We start from the raw sequence: 13602 nt of genomic DNA, 5'->3' as shown, positions 1-13602 counted from the left end.
GCAACATACAGGATTTCCCATGGCCAACCATTTGAATTCTAATCCCCATTCCCATTCCAACATGTTGGTCCATAGCCTCCTCTACTGCCACGATAAGGCCACTCTCAGGCTGAAGGATCAACAGCCCATATTCCGTTTGCGTAGCCTTAAACCTGATGGCATAAACATTGATTTCTTTAACGTCTGGTAAATTTTCCCCCTCCCCCTCCCCTTTTTTCCATTCCCCACTCTGGCTTCCCTCTCGCCTCTTTTCTTCTCCTCACCTGCCTTTCACCTCCCACTGTTGACTCTCTTCCTTCCCTTTCTCCTCTCCTAACAGATTCCTTCTTTTTAGCCTTTTACTTTTTCCACCTATCACCTCCCAGCTTCTTACCATCCCTCTTCCCCCATTCCACCTGCCACCTCCACCCCCGAACCTGGTTTAGCCTGTCACCTTCCAGCTTGTACTTCTTCCCCCACCTTTTACTGGCTTCTTCCCTTTCCTATCCAGTCATGGTGAAGGGTTTTGGCCCAAAACATCAACTGTTTATTCCTTTCCATAGGTGCTGCCTGACCTGCTGAGTTCTTCCATCATTTTGTATGTGTTACTCTGGATTTCCAACAACTGCAGAATCTCTTGCATTTATACCTTGGAAGTTGTTGATTTGGCCCAGCTTGTGTCAGAACAAAATCAGTTAATATCTCTTTTTTGAGGATTTTCAAATGGCTGTTAAATAGGAGAATAAATATTTTGCCATGGCTCTCCAATGTGTGGGTCTCCATCCACTTACATCCTCAGCAAAATAAATTTGTCAGGTATCGAAATCTAGAAAATCCCACTGTTTTCAGACATGGATATCATTATCAGTTTCAAAACCTGATCAAGATATCCAACATCAGCAGAATCTCATGTTTATCATAACTGCCTTGAGGTTTTTAATACATCATTTTTATTGAAATAGGTTTACAGGGCATAAACTATAATATACTGCCAGCAGCCCCATTTACTAACTCACACTTGTACCACACACACATTCTCAAAGTATTTAATCGAGATCTCTCTAACCTACATTTAGCAGTGCGTTTAAGAGGTAGTGTAGGTCATCTTTATTTTGCATGCAACATTAGGCTACAAGTTAACATAAAAACATAGAATTCCAGATTATAATCACTCTCTGTATGCAGCAAAAAAGGTTCTTCCTCCATTTTCTGCTCTTCTATCTAGTCCTGCATCTTTTTTCCATCATTAAAATCTGTGCCCTGGTCGTTGATCCATCCTCCTTGCAATTCTGTTCATTGGCTTATCTAAACCTTTCTTGATCTTGTACATCTTTATCAAAATTTCTGTTAGCCTTTACTCCAAGGAGAGCAGCCCATATTCCCCAGCTGAGCCCTTTACCTGAAATTATTCTTGTAACCACTCGTCAGGTGTTTTCTCAAGTGTGGTAACTAGTATTGGGTGCACTACTCTAGATGCATAGATTGTAGGACCTCGAGAGTAGTAATCTCTGGATTAGTCTTGGTGCCACATGCTAGTGGGTCCAGAATACAACAGTAGGCTGAATGAATGTGTGGCTGAAGAGCTGGTGCAGGAGGCAGGTATTCAGGCTCTTGTATCATTGGGATTTCTTTTGCAGTAGAGACAACCTGTACAAGAGCAGCATTAGGATCAATATCTGAGCAAGGAGATTTACTTTTTCCATGAGGAAGGGTTTAAGTAAGATTGGCAGGGGGGTGGGATGAGATAGGGAACTCAGTGAGAATATAAGGGTTTGTGCAACAGCCTAAGCATGTAAGCCTAGCAATCATGATAATCGGTTTATAATGAAAGGGCAGATAGAACCACTGGTTTAAATTGCATCTGTTTCAATGCATATACCTGAACAGGTACGACAAAAAAACTAAGGCACAGATTGCCTACAGACTGATCTGGAAGGTTTGGTTGCATGGGATTCAGGGGAAGATAGCAAGGTGAATTAGAATTAGCTCAATGATAGGAAGAAAAGGTCAGCGATGAAACCTTTGTTATGTACATGACATAATTAGCACATTTGCTGATGACACTGGACAACAATGATTTTGCTTCCTGAATATCTTTAGTTGCATCTTATGAATTTTGGGTTACTGATCATGAAAATCACCATGAAATTTCCCTCTCATGCACCATTTTTAAAATAAAATTATGTTTATTATTTCAATTCATAATTCAAGTCAATTAACATGTTGCCTACAATGTAAGCTGGAAAGTTTCCTATCTTGTCCAGGCATGCTTGGGCGTGCTTAGTTGGCCCAGCTGCTGCATGGCAGGACAGATTTTAGTAATAATTATTGGGTTCAGGACTGTAAGGGTGGAATTTGCTATCTCCAGGCACAGAAATTTCTATGAAGGATTTTGATATTTGAGACAGATGCTTCCCAGAATAACTGATGCCAAGATTAAGGAAAACATTTTTGTTGGTCCACACGTCAAACAGGTCATCAATGGCAGGCAATTTGAAGAATTTCTAGTGGGACCGGAGAAAATCACATGGAAGGCATTCAAGGAAGTTGTTGAAAATTTTCTCGGCATCTACAGAGCACCAAACTACATGCAGCTGGTTGAAAGTATGCTTCAATCATATAAAACCATGAAATGCAACATGTCACTAAAGATTCATTTTCTGCATTCCCATTTAGACTTCTTCCCTGCAAGTCTTGGTGCTGTTAGTGACGAGCATGGTGAAAGGTTTCACCAGGACATTGCGGTCATGGAGAAAAGATACCAGGGCAACTGGAATCCATCAATGCTGGCGAATTATTGTTGGACACTTAAGCGAGAAGCCTCAGACACTGAGTACAAATAAAAATCATTAACAAAATATGTTTAACTCATTTGAACTATTGCAAAGCATCAACACCATTATGCAATTAAACAGATTATATTCAATAAAAGTTAATTTGTTGTTTCTCCAAATTCCTACATGATACAAGTAGTCTGAAATTATATTTGTGTTCATCTTCAAGCAGTCTATCATAAACAAAAAAAATTCTGAGGAAGCAACACTCTTGAAAAAATTTGTTGTCCAGTGTGATACTAAATTAGGAGGCCTTGTCAATGGTGAAGCAGATTACAATGAATTGCAAAGAGACCTTGATCAGTTGGGAAGATGGACTGAGGAATGGCAAATGGACTTATAACTTAGATAACTGTGAGATGATGCATTTTCTGACAGTCAAAACAGGAGAGAACTTATAGAGTGAATGGCCAGGAGTGTTGGTGGAACAGCAAGACTGGGAGTACAAGTGCACAGTTCACTGAAAGAGGCTACACAGTAGGTAGGATGGTGAAGAAGGAATTTAACATGCTGGCCTTCATCAGTCAGAACACTGAGTTTAGGAATAGAAATGTTTTGTGCAATTATGCAAGTTGTTGGTGAGATTGCACGGAGTTCTGTATAACCATATAACAATTACAGCACAGAAACAGGCCATCTCAGCCCTTCTAGTCTGTGCCGATCTCTTACTCTCACCTAGTCCCACCGACCTGCACTCAACCCATAAGCCTCCATTCCTTTCCTGTCCATATAGTTATCCAATTTAACTTTAAATGTCAACATCAAACCTGCCTCAACCACTTCTGCTGGAAGCTCGTTCCACACAGCTACCACTCTCTGAGTAAAGTTCTCCCTCATGTTACCCCTAAACTTTTGTTCTCTAATTCTCAACTCATGTCCTCTTGTTTGAATCTCCCCCACTCTCAATGGAAAAAGCCTATCCACGTCAACTCTATTTATGCCCCTCATAATTTTAAATACCTCTAGCAAGTCCCCCCTCAACCTTCTACGCTTCAAAAAATAGAGACCCAACTTGTTCATCCTTTCTCTGTAACTTAGGAGATGAAACCCAGATAACATTCTAGTAAATCTTCTCTGTACTCTCAATTTTGTTGACATCTTTCCTATAATTCGGTGACCAGAACTGTACACAATACTCCAAATTTGGCCTTACCAATGCCTTGTACAATTTCAACATTACATCCCAATTCCTATACAATGCTCTGATTTATAAAGGCCAGCATACCAAAAACTTTTTTTACCACCCTATCCACATGAGATTCCGCCTTCAGGGAACTATGCACCATTATTCCTAGATCCCTCTGTTCTACTGCATTCTTCAATGCCCTACCATTTACCATGTATGTCCTATTTTGATTAGTCCTACCAAAATGTAGCACCTCACATTTATCAGTATTAAACTCCATCTGCCATCTTTCAGCCCACTCTTCTAACTGGTCTAAATCTCTGCAAGCTTTGAAAACCTATTTCATTATCCACAACTCCACCTATCTTAGTATCATCTGCATACTTATTCATCCAATTTACCACCCCTTCATCCAGATCATTAATATATATGACAAACAACACTGGACCCAGTTACAGATCCCTGAGGCACAACACTAGTCACCGGCCTCCAATCTGACAAACAGTTATCCACCACTACTCTCTGGCGTCTCCCATCCAGCCACTGCTGAATCCATTTTACTACTTCAATATTAATACCTAACGATTGAACCTTCCTAACTAACCTTCCGTGTAGAACCTTGTCAAATGCCTTACTGAAGTCCATATAGACAACATCCACCACTTTACCCTCGTCAACTTTCCTAGTAACCTCTTCAAAAAATTCAATAAGATTTGTCAAACATGACTTTCCACACACGAATCCATGTTGACTGTTCCTAATCAGACCCTGTCTTTCTAGATAATTATATATACCATCTCTAAGAATACTTTCCATCAATTTACCTACCACTGACGTCAAACTCACAGGCCGATATTTGCTAGGTTTACTCTTAGAACCCTTTTTAAACAATGGAACAACATGAGCAATATGCCAATCCTCCGGCACCATCCCCGTTTCTAATGACATTTGAAATATTTCTGTCAGAGTCCCTGCTATTTCCACACTAACTTCCCTCAAGGTCCTAGGGAATATCCTGTCAGGACCCGGAAACTTATCCACTTTTATATTCCTTAAAAGTGCCAATACTTCCTCTTCTTTAATCATCATAGTTTCCATAACTACCCTACTTGTTTCCTTTACCTTACACAATTCAATATCTTTCTGCTTAGTGAATACCGAAGAAAAGAAATTATTCAAAATCTCCCCGATCTTCTTTGGCTGCGCACATAGCCGTCCACTCTGATTCCCTAAGGGACCAATTTTATCCCCCACTATCCTTTTGCTATTAATATAACTGTAGAAACCCTTTGGATTTATTTTCACCTTACTTGCCAAAGCAACCTCATATCTTCTTTTAGCTTTTCTAATTTCTTTCTTAAGATTCTTTTTATATTCCCCGAGCACCCCATTTACTTCAAGCTGCCTGTATTTATTGTAGATCTCTCTCTTTTTTCAAACCAAGTTTCCAATATCCCTTGAAAGCCATGGCTCTCTCAGACTTAACCTTTCCTTCCAATCTAACAGGAACAGAAAGATTCTGTACCCTCAAAATTTCACCTTTAAGTGACCTCCATTTCTCTATTACATCCTTCCCGTAGAACAAATTGTCCTAATCCACTCATTCTAAATCCTGTTGCATCTCCTCAAAGTTAGCCTTTCTCCAATCAAAACTCTCAACCCTGGTTCCAGTCCTATCCTTCTCCATAGTTATATTGAAACTAATGGCATTGTGTTCACTGGACCCGAAGTGCTCCCCAACACATACCTCTGTCACCTGACCTATCTCATTCCCTCACAGAACCAACACTGCCCCTTCTCTAGTTGGTACCACTATGTATTGCTGCAAAGAGCTATCTTGCACACAGTTTACAAACTCCAGACCATCCAGCCCTTTTACAGAATGGGTTTTCCAGTCTATGTGTGGGAAATTAAAATCTCTGACAATCACAACCTTGTGCTTACTACAAATATCTGCTATCTCCACCTTCATGCTTACTACAAATATCTGTTATGTCCACCTTGTGCTTACTACAAATACCTGCTATCTCCACCTTGTGCCTACTACAAATACCTGCTATCTCCACCTTGTGCTTACTACAAATATCTGCTATCTCCACCTTGTGCTTACTACAAATATCTGCTATCTCCACCTTGTGCTCACTACAAATATCTGCTATCTCCACCTTGTGCTTACTACAAATACCTGCTATCTCCACCTTGTGCTTACTACAAATATCTGCTATCTCCACCTTGTGCTCATTACAAATATCTGCTATGTCCACCTTGTGCTTACTACAAATACCTGCTATCTCCACCTTGTGCTTACTACAAATATCTGCTATCTCCACCTTGTGCTTACTACAAATATCTGCTATCTCCACCTTGTGCTTACTACAAATACCTGCTATCTCCACCTTGTGCTTACTACAAATACCTGCTATCTCCACCTTGTGCTTACTACAAATATCTGCTATCTCCACCTTGTGCTTACTACAAATACCTGCTATCTCCACCTTGTGCTTACTACAAATATCTGCTATCTTCACCTTGTGCTTACTACAAATATCTGCCATCTCCACCTTGTGCTTACTACAATTACCTGCTATCTCCACCTTGTGCTTACTACAAATATCTGCTATCTCCACCTTGTGCTTACTACAATTACCTGCTATCTCCACCTTGTGCTTACTACAAATATCTGCTATCTCCACCTTGTGCTTACTACAAATATCTGCTATCTCCACCTTGTGCTTACTACAAATACCTGCTATCTCCACCTTGTGCTTACTACAAATATCTGCTATCTCCACCTTGTGCTTACTACAAATACCTGCTATCTCCACCTTGTGCTTACTACAAATATCTGCTATGTCCACCTTGTGCTTACTACAAATACCTGCTACCTGTGTACAGTCTATTTACAGGAAAGACACTTCAAGTTGGAGAGGGTGCAGAAGAGATTTGTGAGAAAGCTAACTGGACTAGAGGGTCTGAGTTTTAGGGAAAGGTTGACCATGCTGGGACTTCATTGCTTGGAAAATGAGGGCTGACCTTAAGGAAATTTATAAAATCATGAGGGGTATGGATGAGGTGGAAGGTCATAGTCTTCACCCCAATGTTGGGGAGTCTTGAACTAGAATGCACAGATACAAGAGGGACAAGATTTAAAAAAGACCTGAGTGATAACTTCTTTACTCAAAGGGTAGTGAGTAGCGAGAATGAGCTGCCAGCAATAGTGATTGTGGTGGGTACAATTACAACATTTAAGAGTTAATTGGATAAATACATGGAGGGAAGGAGCTTGGGGGGGGGGTGGTTCTGGGACTATAAGGGACGATGCAGTGGTTAGCATGGACTAGTCGTGATGAAGGGCTGTTTTAGTGCTGTATTAGTCTATGACTATGTTTCATAAAGGCTCAACGTAACCTTCCTGCTTTTATGCTTTTTCTGCATTTTTACAAACTGTGCTTTCAATGTATACTGCTACTTTCAAAAAGGATACACATATCCAGCTCACCGTGTACCTTCACACCATTCAGAACTGCATCATTTATACTTTATTAACTCTTGACCTTTCTGCTGAGCTGCATCACTTCATACTTGTCGCTATTAACTTTCATCTGCTGCTTGCTTGCCAGTACTTTCTGTCAATCTATATCTCAAGTTTGGAAATTTTACCCTGCACAATCCATGTTCAACTTATTAATAAGCATTAAAAAACTGATTTTACTGCCAGCCCCTCCAGAAGTTTGTTTACAACTCTGCCTTCTGCTCTTAAGCCAATTCATTATCCATGCTGTCATTGATACCTTTATCCCTGGTCTTCAATTTTGCTGACCAGCTATTCAGCCTTCTCAGTTATCACATCAAAAACCCGCAGGAGGACAGTTAAACACAATTTGTATTTTACAAATCTGTGTGGGCTCTCTTTTATTTGCTCAATATTTCCACTTTTTCCCTGATTGATGTTTCTAAGATCTTGCCCACTATTAAGTTATACTGATCAGACGATAGTTACACACTAGTCAAGGGTGTCATGTTTGCTGGTGGTTGTCACTTCTATGTATGTAGGGAACAATGAAAATAATGACAGGCCTGTCTACAATTTTCTGTTTCCTTCAGCAGCCATGGATGTACTCCATCCATTGTAAGTGTCATTAAGTATTGGCTACCTATCTAGTATGTTCCTCTTAGCATGTCCTGTCTGTTATCTCAACTGTCTCCATTTCTTATGAGATCTTTACAACATTAAGTTCCTCAGTGAAAAGTGATTTAAAAATTGCTCAATACAGGCCCCCTCCATGTTATGGTAGGGTTCTGTTTCTGTGAACTGTGTGTTATCTGGACAGTTCACAAATCAATAATTGGATCACGAGTCAAGTTTCCACATGGTAGAAGATTGCTATTGCCTTGCAGCAGTTGGCTATTCCATCCTGCCAGTTGTTTATATGTATGAGTGGTACATATTAGTCAGGTTTACATAAGCTGGGGAGGACTTGTAGGTTTATCAACCATCCTCTGACCCTATCTCTCTTTCTACTATCTACTTGTTAATACATACCTGTGCAACGTAATTGATTCCAATGTGTGCTAACTGCCTTCCTGTTTCTTTTCTACTTGCTTCTGGGCCATTCTGTTGGTTTCATATGAGTTTTTTATTTGAAAAGTGTATTTCAGTATTACCCATTCCTTATTTTACCTCTTTGCCATCCAGTGAGTTCTAATGTTATTTCCTACACCTTCTATCGTTCTGGGAATATAATTTACTCTGTACTTGAAGCAATCTTTCGTAGATCATCTGTTCTATTTTACATGCCAATCCATGGTTGCACATGATGCTAGCTAGCCACATTTTTCATTGCAGTTCAACTTTAGATTCCTCTTACCTATTTCTATTTCTATCTAAATCTTATGAGACTATGTTCCCTAACTATTTTCCCACCGACACTTGCTTCAATTGGCCCTTTCATTCCGCAGAACCAGATCCAACTTCTTTCTTGACGGACCAAAAACATACTGTTCACAAGCTGCTCTGAACACCATCAGAAATTTCTCTCTTTGTGGTTTAGTCTTTTGTCGTGATAAAATCAACAGAATAGAAAGTACAGGAAAATCTCACATTGTTTAATTTATGAAGTGCACTGAGGAGCAATGGTATTTATACTTCTATCCATAAGTACACTGAAATCACATTTTCTTTTGAAAGGTATGCATCCCCTAATGTATTCAGTCCAAGAAGCCATGCTTGGAAGACCACAGTGGGTTCGAACTGGAACAGACATCTGTTACTACAAGTAAGAGTGTGTGTGTGTTCTTCTGTATATATACAGGACTATATTTCATTGCATAATTTTATTTTCCTTTTTCAGTTTACTGCTGACTATCTCACTGAAATTTGTTCCTTTCTTAACCATGAAATTATAGATTTTTAGTTTATTTAGTTTAATTTTGCCTTCTTTGCAAGGAAGAAATAATTATTTTATCTGCAGTTCACTCTCTTGGTGAAGGTCATGGCTCTATTTTACAATCACTGCCACACTGATTAATATTCCAAAAACTTGACAATATTTTCATTTTTGGTTCATCTCAGCTTTCTGAAGCTTCAGGATTTCAGATAAGATGAGGATTCTTCCCTTCTAGCCTTCGGGTTCTTAGGGATAATATATCTTGCATTTAATTTAATTAGAAAAAGAAAAGCAGGAGTTAGCTGAAAAACCCTGTTAGAATCTAATTAAGGGTTCACTGACAAAATTTGTAGATAGTTGGTTCACATTAAGGACAGAAGTTAAGCTGTTTACCGTGTGTAGGTGTGTATTAAGCTATATTTTGTGGCATTTTCTGTGTTACCTGGAGCTTACAATTAATTTAATTCCAAGGTTCATTTATTATCAAAGTATACAACTCTGAAATTCTTCTTCTCCCGATAGCCACGAAACCAAGAAAGAAAAGAAAGGTAGCACGAAAGGCATGAACCCCAAAATCCCTCCTCACCGCACAAAAAAAAGAACTAAAACCTAACAGGCACATCAACCCTCCAAATCCCTCTCCCCCACACACAAAAAAAGAGAAAAATCGGGTGAAAAACACAGAATACAAAAAAACCGTGAGACTGAAAAAAAGTTGACAGTCCAAGTCCATATCAAAAACGCAGAAAATCTGGCCAACATTCTCCCTCTTCGTAGCAGAGTGATCTCACCAGCAATAAAAAGGCAGTCTCCTGTCTCCATGCAGAGCGATCTCACAAGTGATAAAAAGGCAGATGTTCCTGTGCCCACATGAAGCAATTGCAAACAAGGCACCACAGCAGCTATACTTCATGAGGAATTTGAGGAATGTCACCAAAGATTCTCAGAAATGGAGAGCATTCTAATTGGTTGCATTGCTGTCTGGTATGGAGAGGCCACTGCACAGGATTGGAAAAAGCAGTAGAAGGTTATAAACTCTGTCAGCTCTATCATGGGCACAAGCCTCTCTACCATTGAGGAAATCTTCAAAAGGCGATGCCTCAAAATGGTGACATCCATCATTAAGGACCCCCATCACCCAGGGCATTCCCCTTCTCATTTGAAATGGTTCTGTTTATTATCAGAGAATGTATACAGTATACAACCTGAAATACTTAGGCAGACATCCATGAAAAACAGAAGAAGCCCAAAAGAATGAATGACAGAAAAGTATTTCTCCAAAGTTCCCTCTCCCCTCTCCCTCACACAAGCAGCATCAAGCATGAACACATTAACCTCCCCCTCCCCCCATTCATTTCAACAAAAAATCATCAGTGCCCACCACCCATCAAGCAATGGCAAAGCACCAAAAGAAGGAGCATGATCTGCAGTCAACAAAAACTGTTGTTTACCCGATAGTTCGATATGTCGCTGGCTGGCACGTGTTCTTGTTCTCTCCCTCTTTCTCTCGTTCGCTCTCGCTCTCTCTCTCACTCACGCTCACTCACTCTGTCTCACTAACAAAGGACAGAGTTGTCACCCATTTCGCAGCAAAAGGGTAGAAGTACAGTCACTGTTATGCTGCTACAATCTGCTGCGTCACTTGTTATTCCGAGATTCTCTGACTCAAGAATCGGCAGTAAACTCTCCCCACCATCGAGAGAAAGAGAGAATGCAATCGCTTGACAACAGAAATCTCCGTCCACATATCTGCTGTAGCAAAATCCTGATGTGTCTTCTCCTGTGACACTTCAGTCAGCAACATTAGCCTGGAATCAGTCGTCCACGGGGTTGCACCCTGGGGGTGGTATTATCCACGCCCCGCCCGGAGAATGTCCGAAAACGGCTGGCCAGTGAGCTCCAGGAGTAGGAACTCAACTGCTGTTAAAATAAATGCAGTTTGAGTGGTGTTGCAGATCAGGACCGCAATAGAACCCCAACCACATTAAAGAGAGGAACGCAAACACGAGGAAATCTGCAGATGCTGGAATTTCAAGCAACACACGTAAAAATTGCTGGTGAACGCAGCAGGCCAGGCAGCATCTCTAGGAGGAGGTACAGTTGACGTTTCAGGCTGAGACCCTTTTTATGTGTGTTGCTTAAAGAGAGGAATTTAAGCTGTTTCCGCAGATAGCTTAAAGAGGCAGCCACTTGGCGCCATCTTAATTCCGTCCACATTGCTACTATCAAGGAGGAGGTACAGGAGCCTGAAGACACACGCTGAACGTTTCAGGAGCAGCTTCTTCCTCCCCACCATCAGATTTGTGAAAGGACAACAAAATCATGACCACTACCTCAGTATTTTTTTGCTTCCTTTTTGCACTAGTTATTTAATATTTTTTACTGTGTTACATGGTAATTTATAGTTTTTTATGTATTGCAGTGAACTGCTGCCACAAAACAATAAATTTCATAACATATGTCAGTGATATTTAACTTGATTGCAATTCTGATTATAAAATTGTTTACTTAATCTTAAGAGTCCATTGTGTTTGCAAGAATACATTTTCCTACTGTCTGTTCTGACATTTCTGTTGCATCTATTCTTGTGATGAGGCTGTCCACTCCAGGATATTTCAGATTTCCTCTTTTTGCAGAAAACGGGACCCCCCCCCCCCCACTGCTATCAGTCAGCCTGCATCACATTTATTTCCTGCTCTTCTGTCCTCACCACCCCATACTGCCCTCACCGGACATAGCATGGATTGAGATTCCCTCATCCTCACCTACCAACCTATAAGCCTTCACATCCAGCATCTCATTCTTTACTAGTTCCACTGTCCCCAATGGGATTCCACCACTCGGCATAAGTTCCCACTCTCTTCCATCCCCTATCCATTTTCCATAGGGATCACTCTCTCCATGACTTTCTTATTTGTTTGACCTACCCTGCCAATTCCCCTCAAAGCACTGATCCCTGCAACCATGCTAAATGTTACACCTGCCCCTACACCTCCCTCACCACCATTCAGGGCCCTAAACACTTCTTCCAAGTGCGGTAATCTTTACGTCAGTCCCTTGGTATAATTTATTGCATCTGGTGTTCCTAGTGTGGCTTCCTTTATATCAGTGAGACCAGATACAGATTGAGAGATTGTTTCATCAAGCACCTTTGCTTGTCTACTATAATAGCCAGGCTCTGTCAGTGGCCAGCAATTTTAATTCCACTTCCCATTCCCACACCAACATGTCTGTCCACGGCCGCATCTAATACCAAGTTGAGGGTAGACACCGATAAGAGGAACAGAACCTCACTTTCCTCCTTGATAGTCTGCAATCTGATGGCATGAACATCAATTTCTCTAAATTCCACGACACTCTGTGAGCTTCTTCCTTTCCTTTATCCCAGTGATCCCATCACCACTTTCCCCTTCCCCATCCTCTTGATCTAGCCATCTCACTCAGATTCCACCCTCTGGTTCCCCTCCTCACCTCCTTCTGCTTATTCTGTGGTCACTACCCTCTCCTATCAGGTTCCATCTTCTTCAGGCTTTTGTCACTTTGTCACTTCCACTTATCATCTCCCAGCTTTTTACATCATTCCCTCCCACATCTGCTTATCATTCTGGTCATCTGGATTCACCTTTCTCCCACCTTTCATACTGGCTATCTTACCTCTTTCCTTCCAGTCCTGATGAAAGGTCTCAACCCAAAATGTCAACTGTCCATTTCCCTCCATATTTGCTTCCTAATCTACTGAATTCCTCCAGCATTTCTTGTGTCACTCCAGACTTCCAGCATCTGTGGTCTCTCTTATGACTCCATTGCCCTTATTACAGTTCATAGTAAAATTGCTGTTTTTTTTTAGCAGAATACGAGTCACTAAACTTCCAGTTCCAATGATTTAAGATCCACAAGCATATACAGGCTTAGCTATTTTGTTTAGATTAATCATTGTTGGCAATAATTGACTGATGTAAACATTATCCACTTTTCTTAAGAGGATATACTTGCATTAGAGTCTTTTCACGTTCAATAATTGAGGAGGATTAAAAAATGATAAGAAGCACATGAGGAACTCTTAGCGGATCAGGCAATATCTGTGCTTTTAGAAATGGTTTTAACACTTGGGACCTTTAATCTTTAATAAGAAAGGATTCACTCCCCTTGTTATTTCAAAGTATCTTTGATTAAAGATACAGTGTTTCATTTGTTCACCTAATCCTCAGATTTTCTCTTCAACTCAATTTAAGGCTAATACTTAACAGCACAATTATCTTTTTAATAATATCTATTT

At 40.5% G+C, this 13602-nt stretch overlaps 1 protein-coding gene across 8 annotated transcripts in view; it reads left to right on the top strand.

Moving 5' to 3' along the window:
• The window catches only part of agtpbp1 (ATP/GTP binding carboxypeptidase 1), a 267274-nt gene that overhangs the window by 174533 nt on the left and 79139 nt on the right, over window positions 1–13602 (top strand). For all 8 annotated transcript variants that reach the window (XM_072281601.1, XM_072281603.1, XM_072281604.1 and 5 more), the window contains one exon: window positions 9128–9215. In XM_072281601.1, the coding sequence (XP_072137702.1) occupies window positions 9128–9215 (88 nt within the window). The remainder of the gene's footprint in view (window positions 1–9127; window positions 9216–13602) is intronic.

This window comes from Mobula birostris, chromosome 17 (genome assembly GCF_030028105.1).
Source record: "Mobula birostris isolate sMobBir1 chromosome 17, sMobBir1.hap1, whole genome shotgun sequence".
Classification (NCBI taxonomy): domain Eukaryota; kingdom Metazoa; phylum Chordata; class Chondrichthyes; order Myliobatiformes; family Myliobatidae; genus Mobula; species Mobula birostris.
The sequence above is the reverse complement of the archived record's forward strand: the minus strand, read 5'-3'. Positions and strand labels throughout refer to the sequence as shown.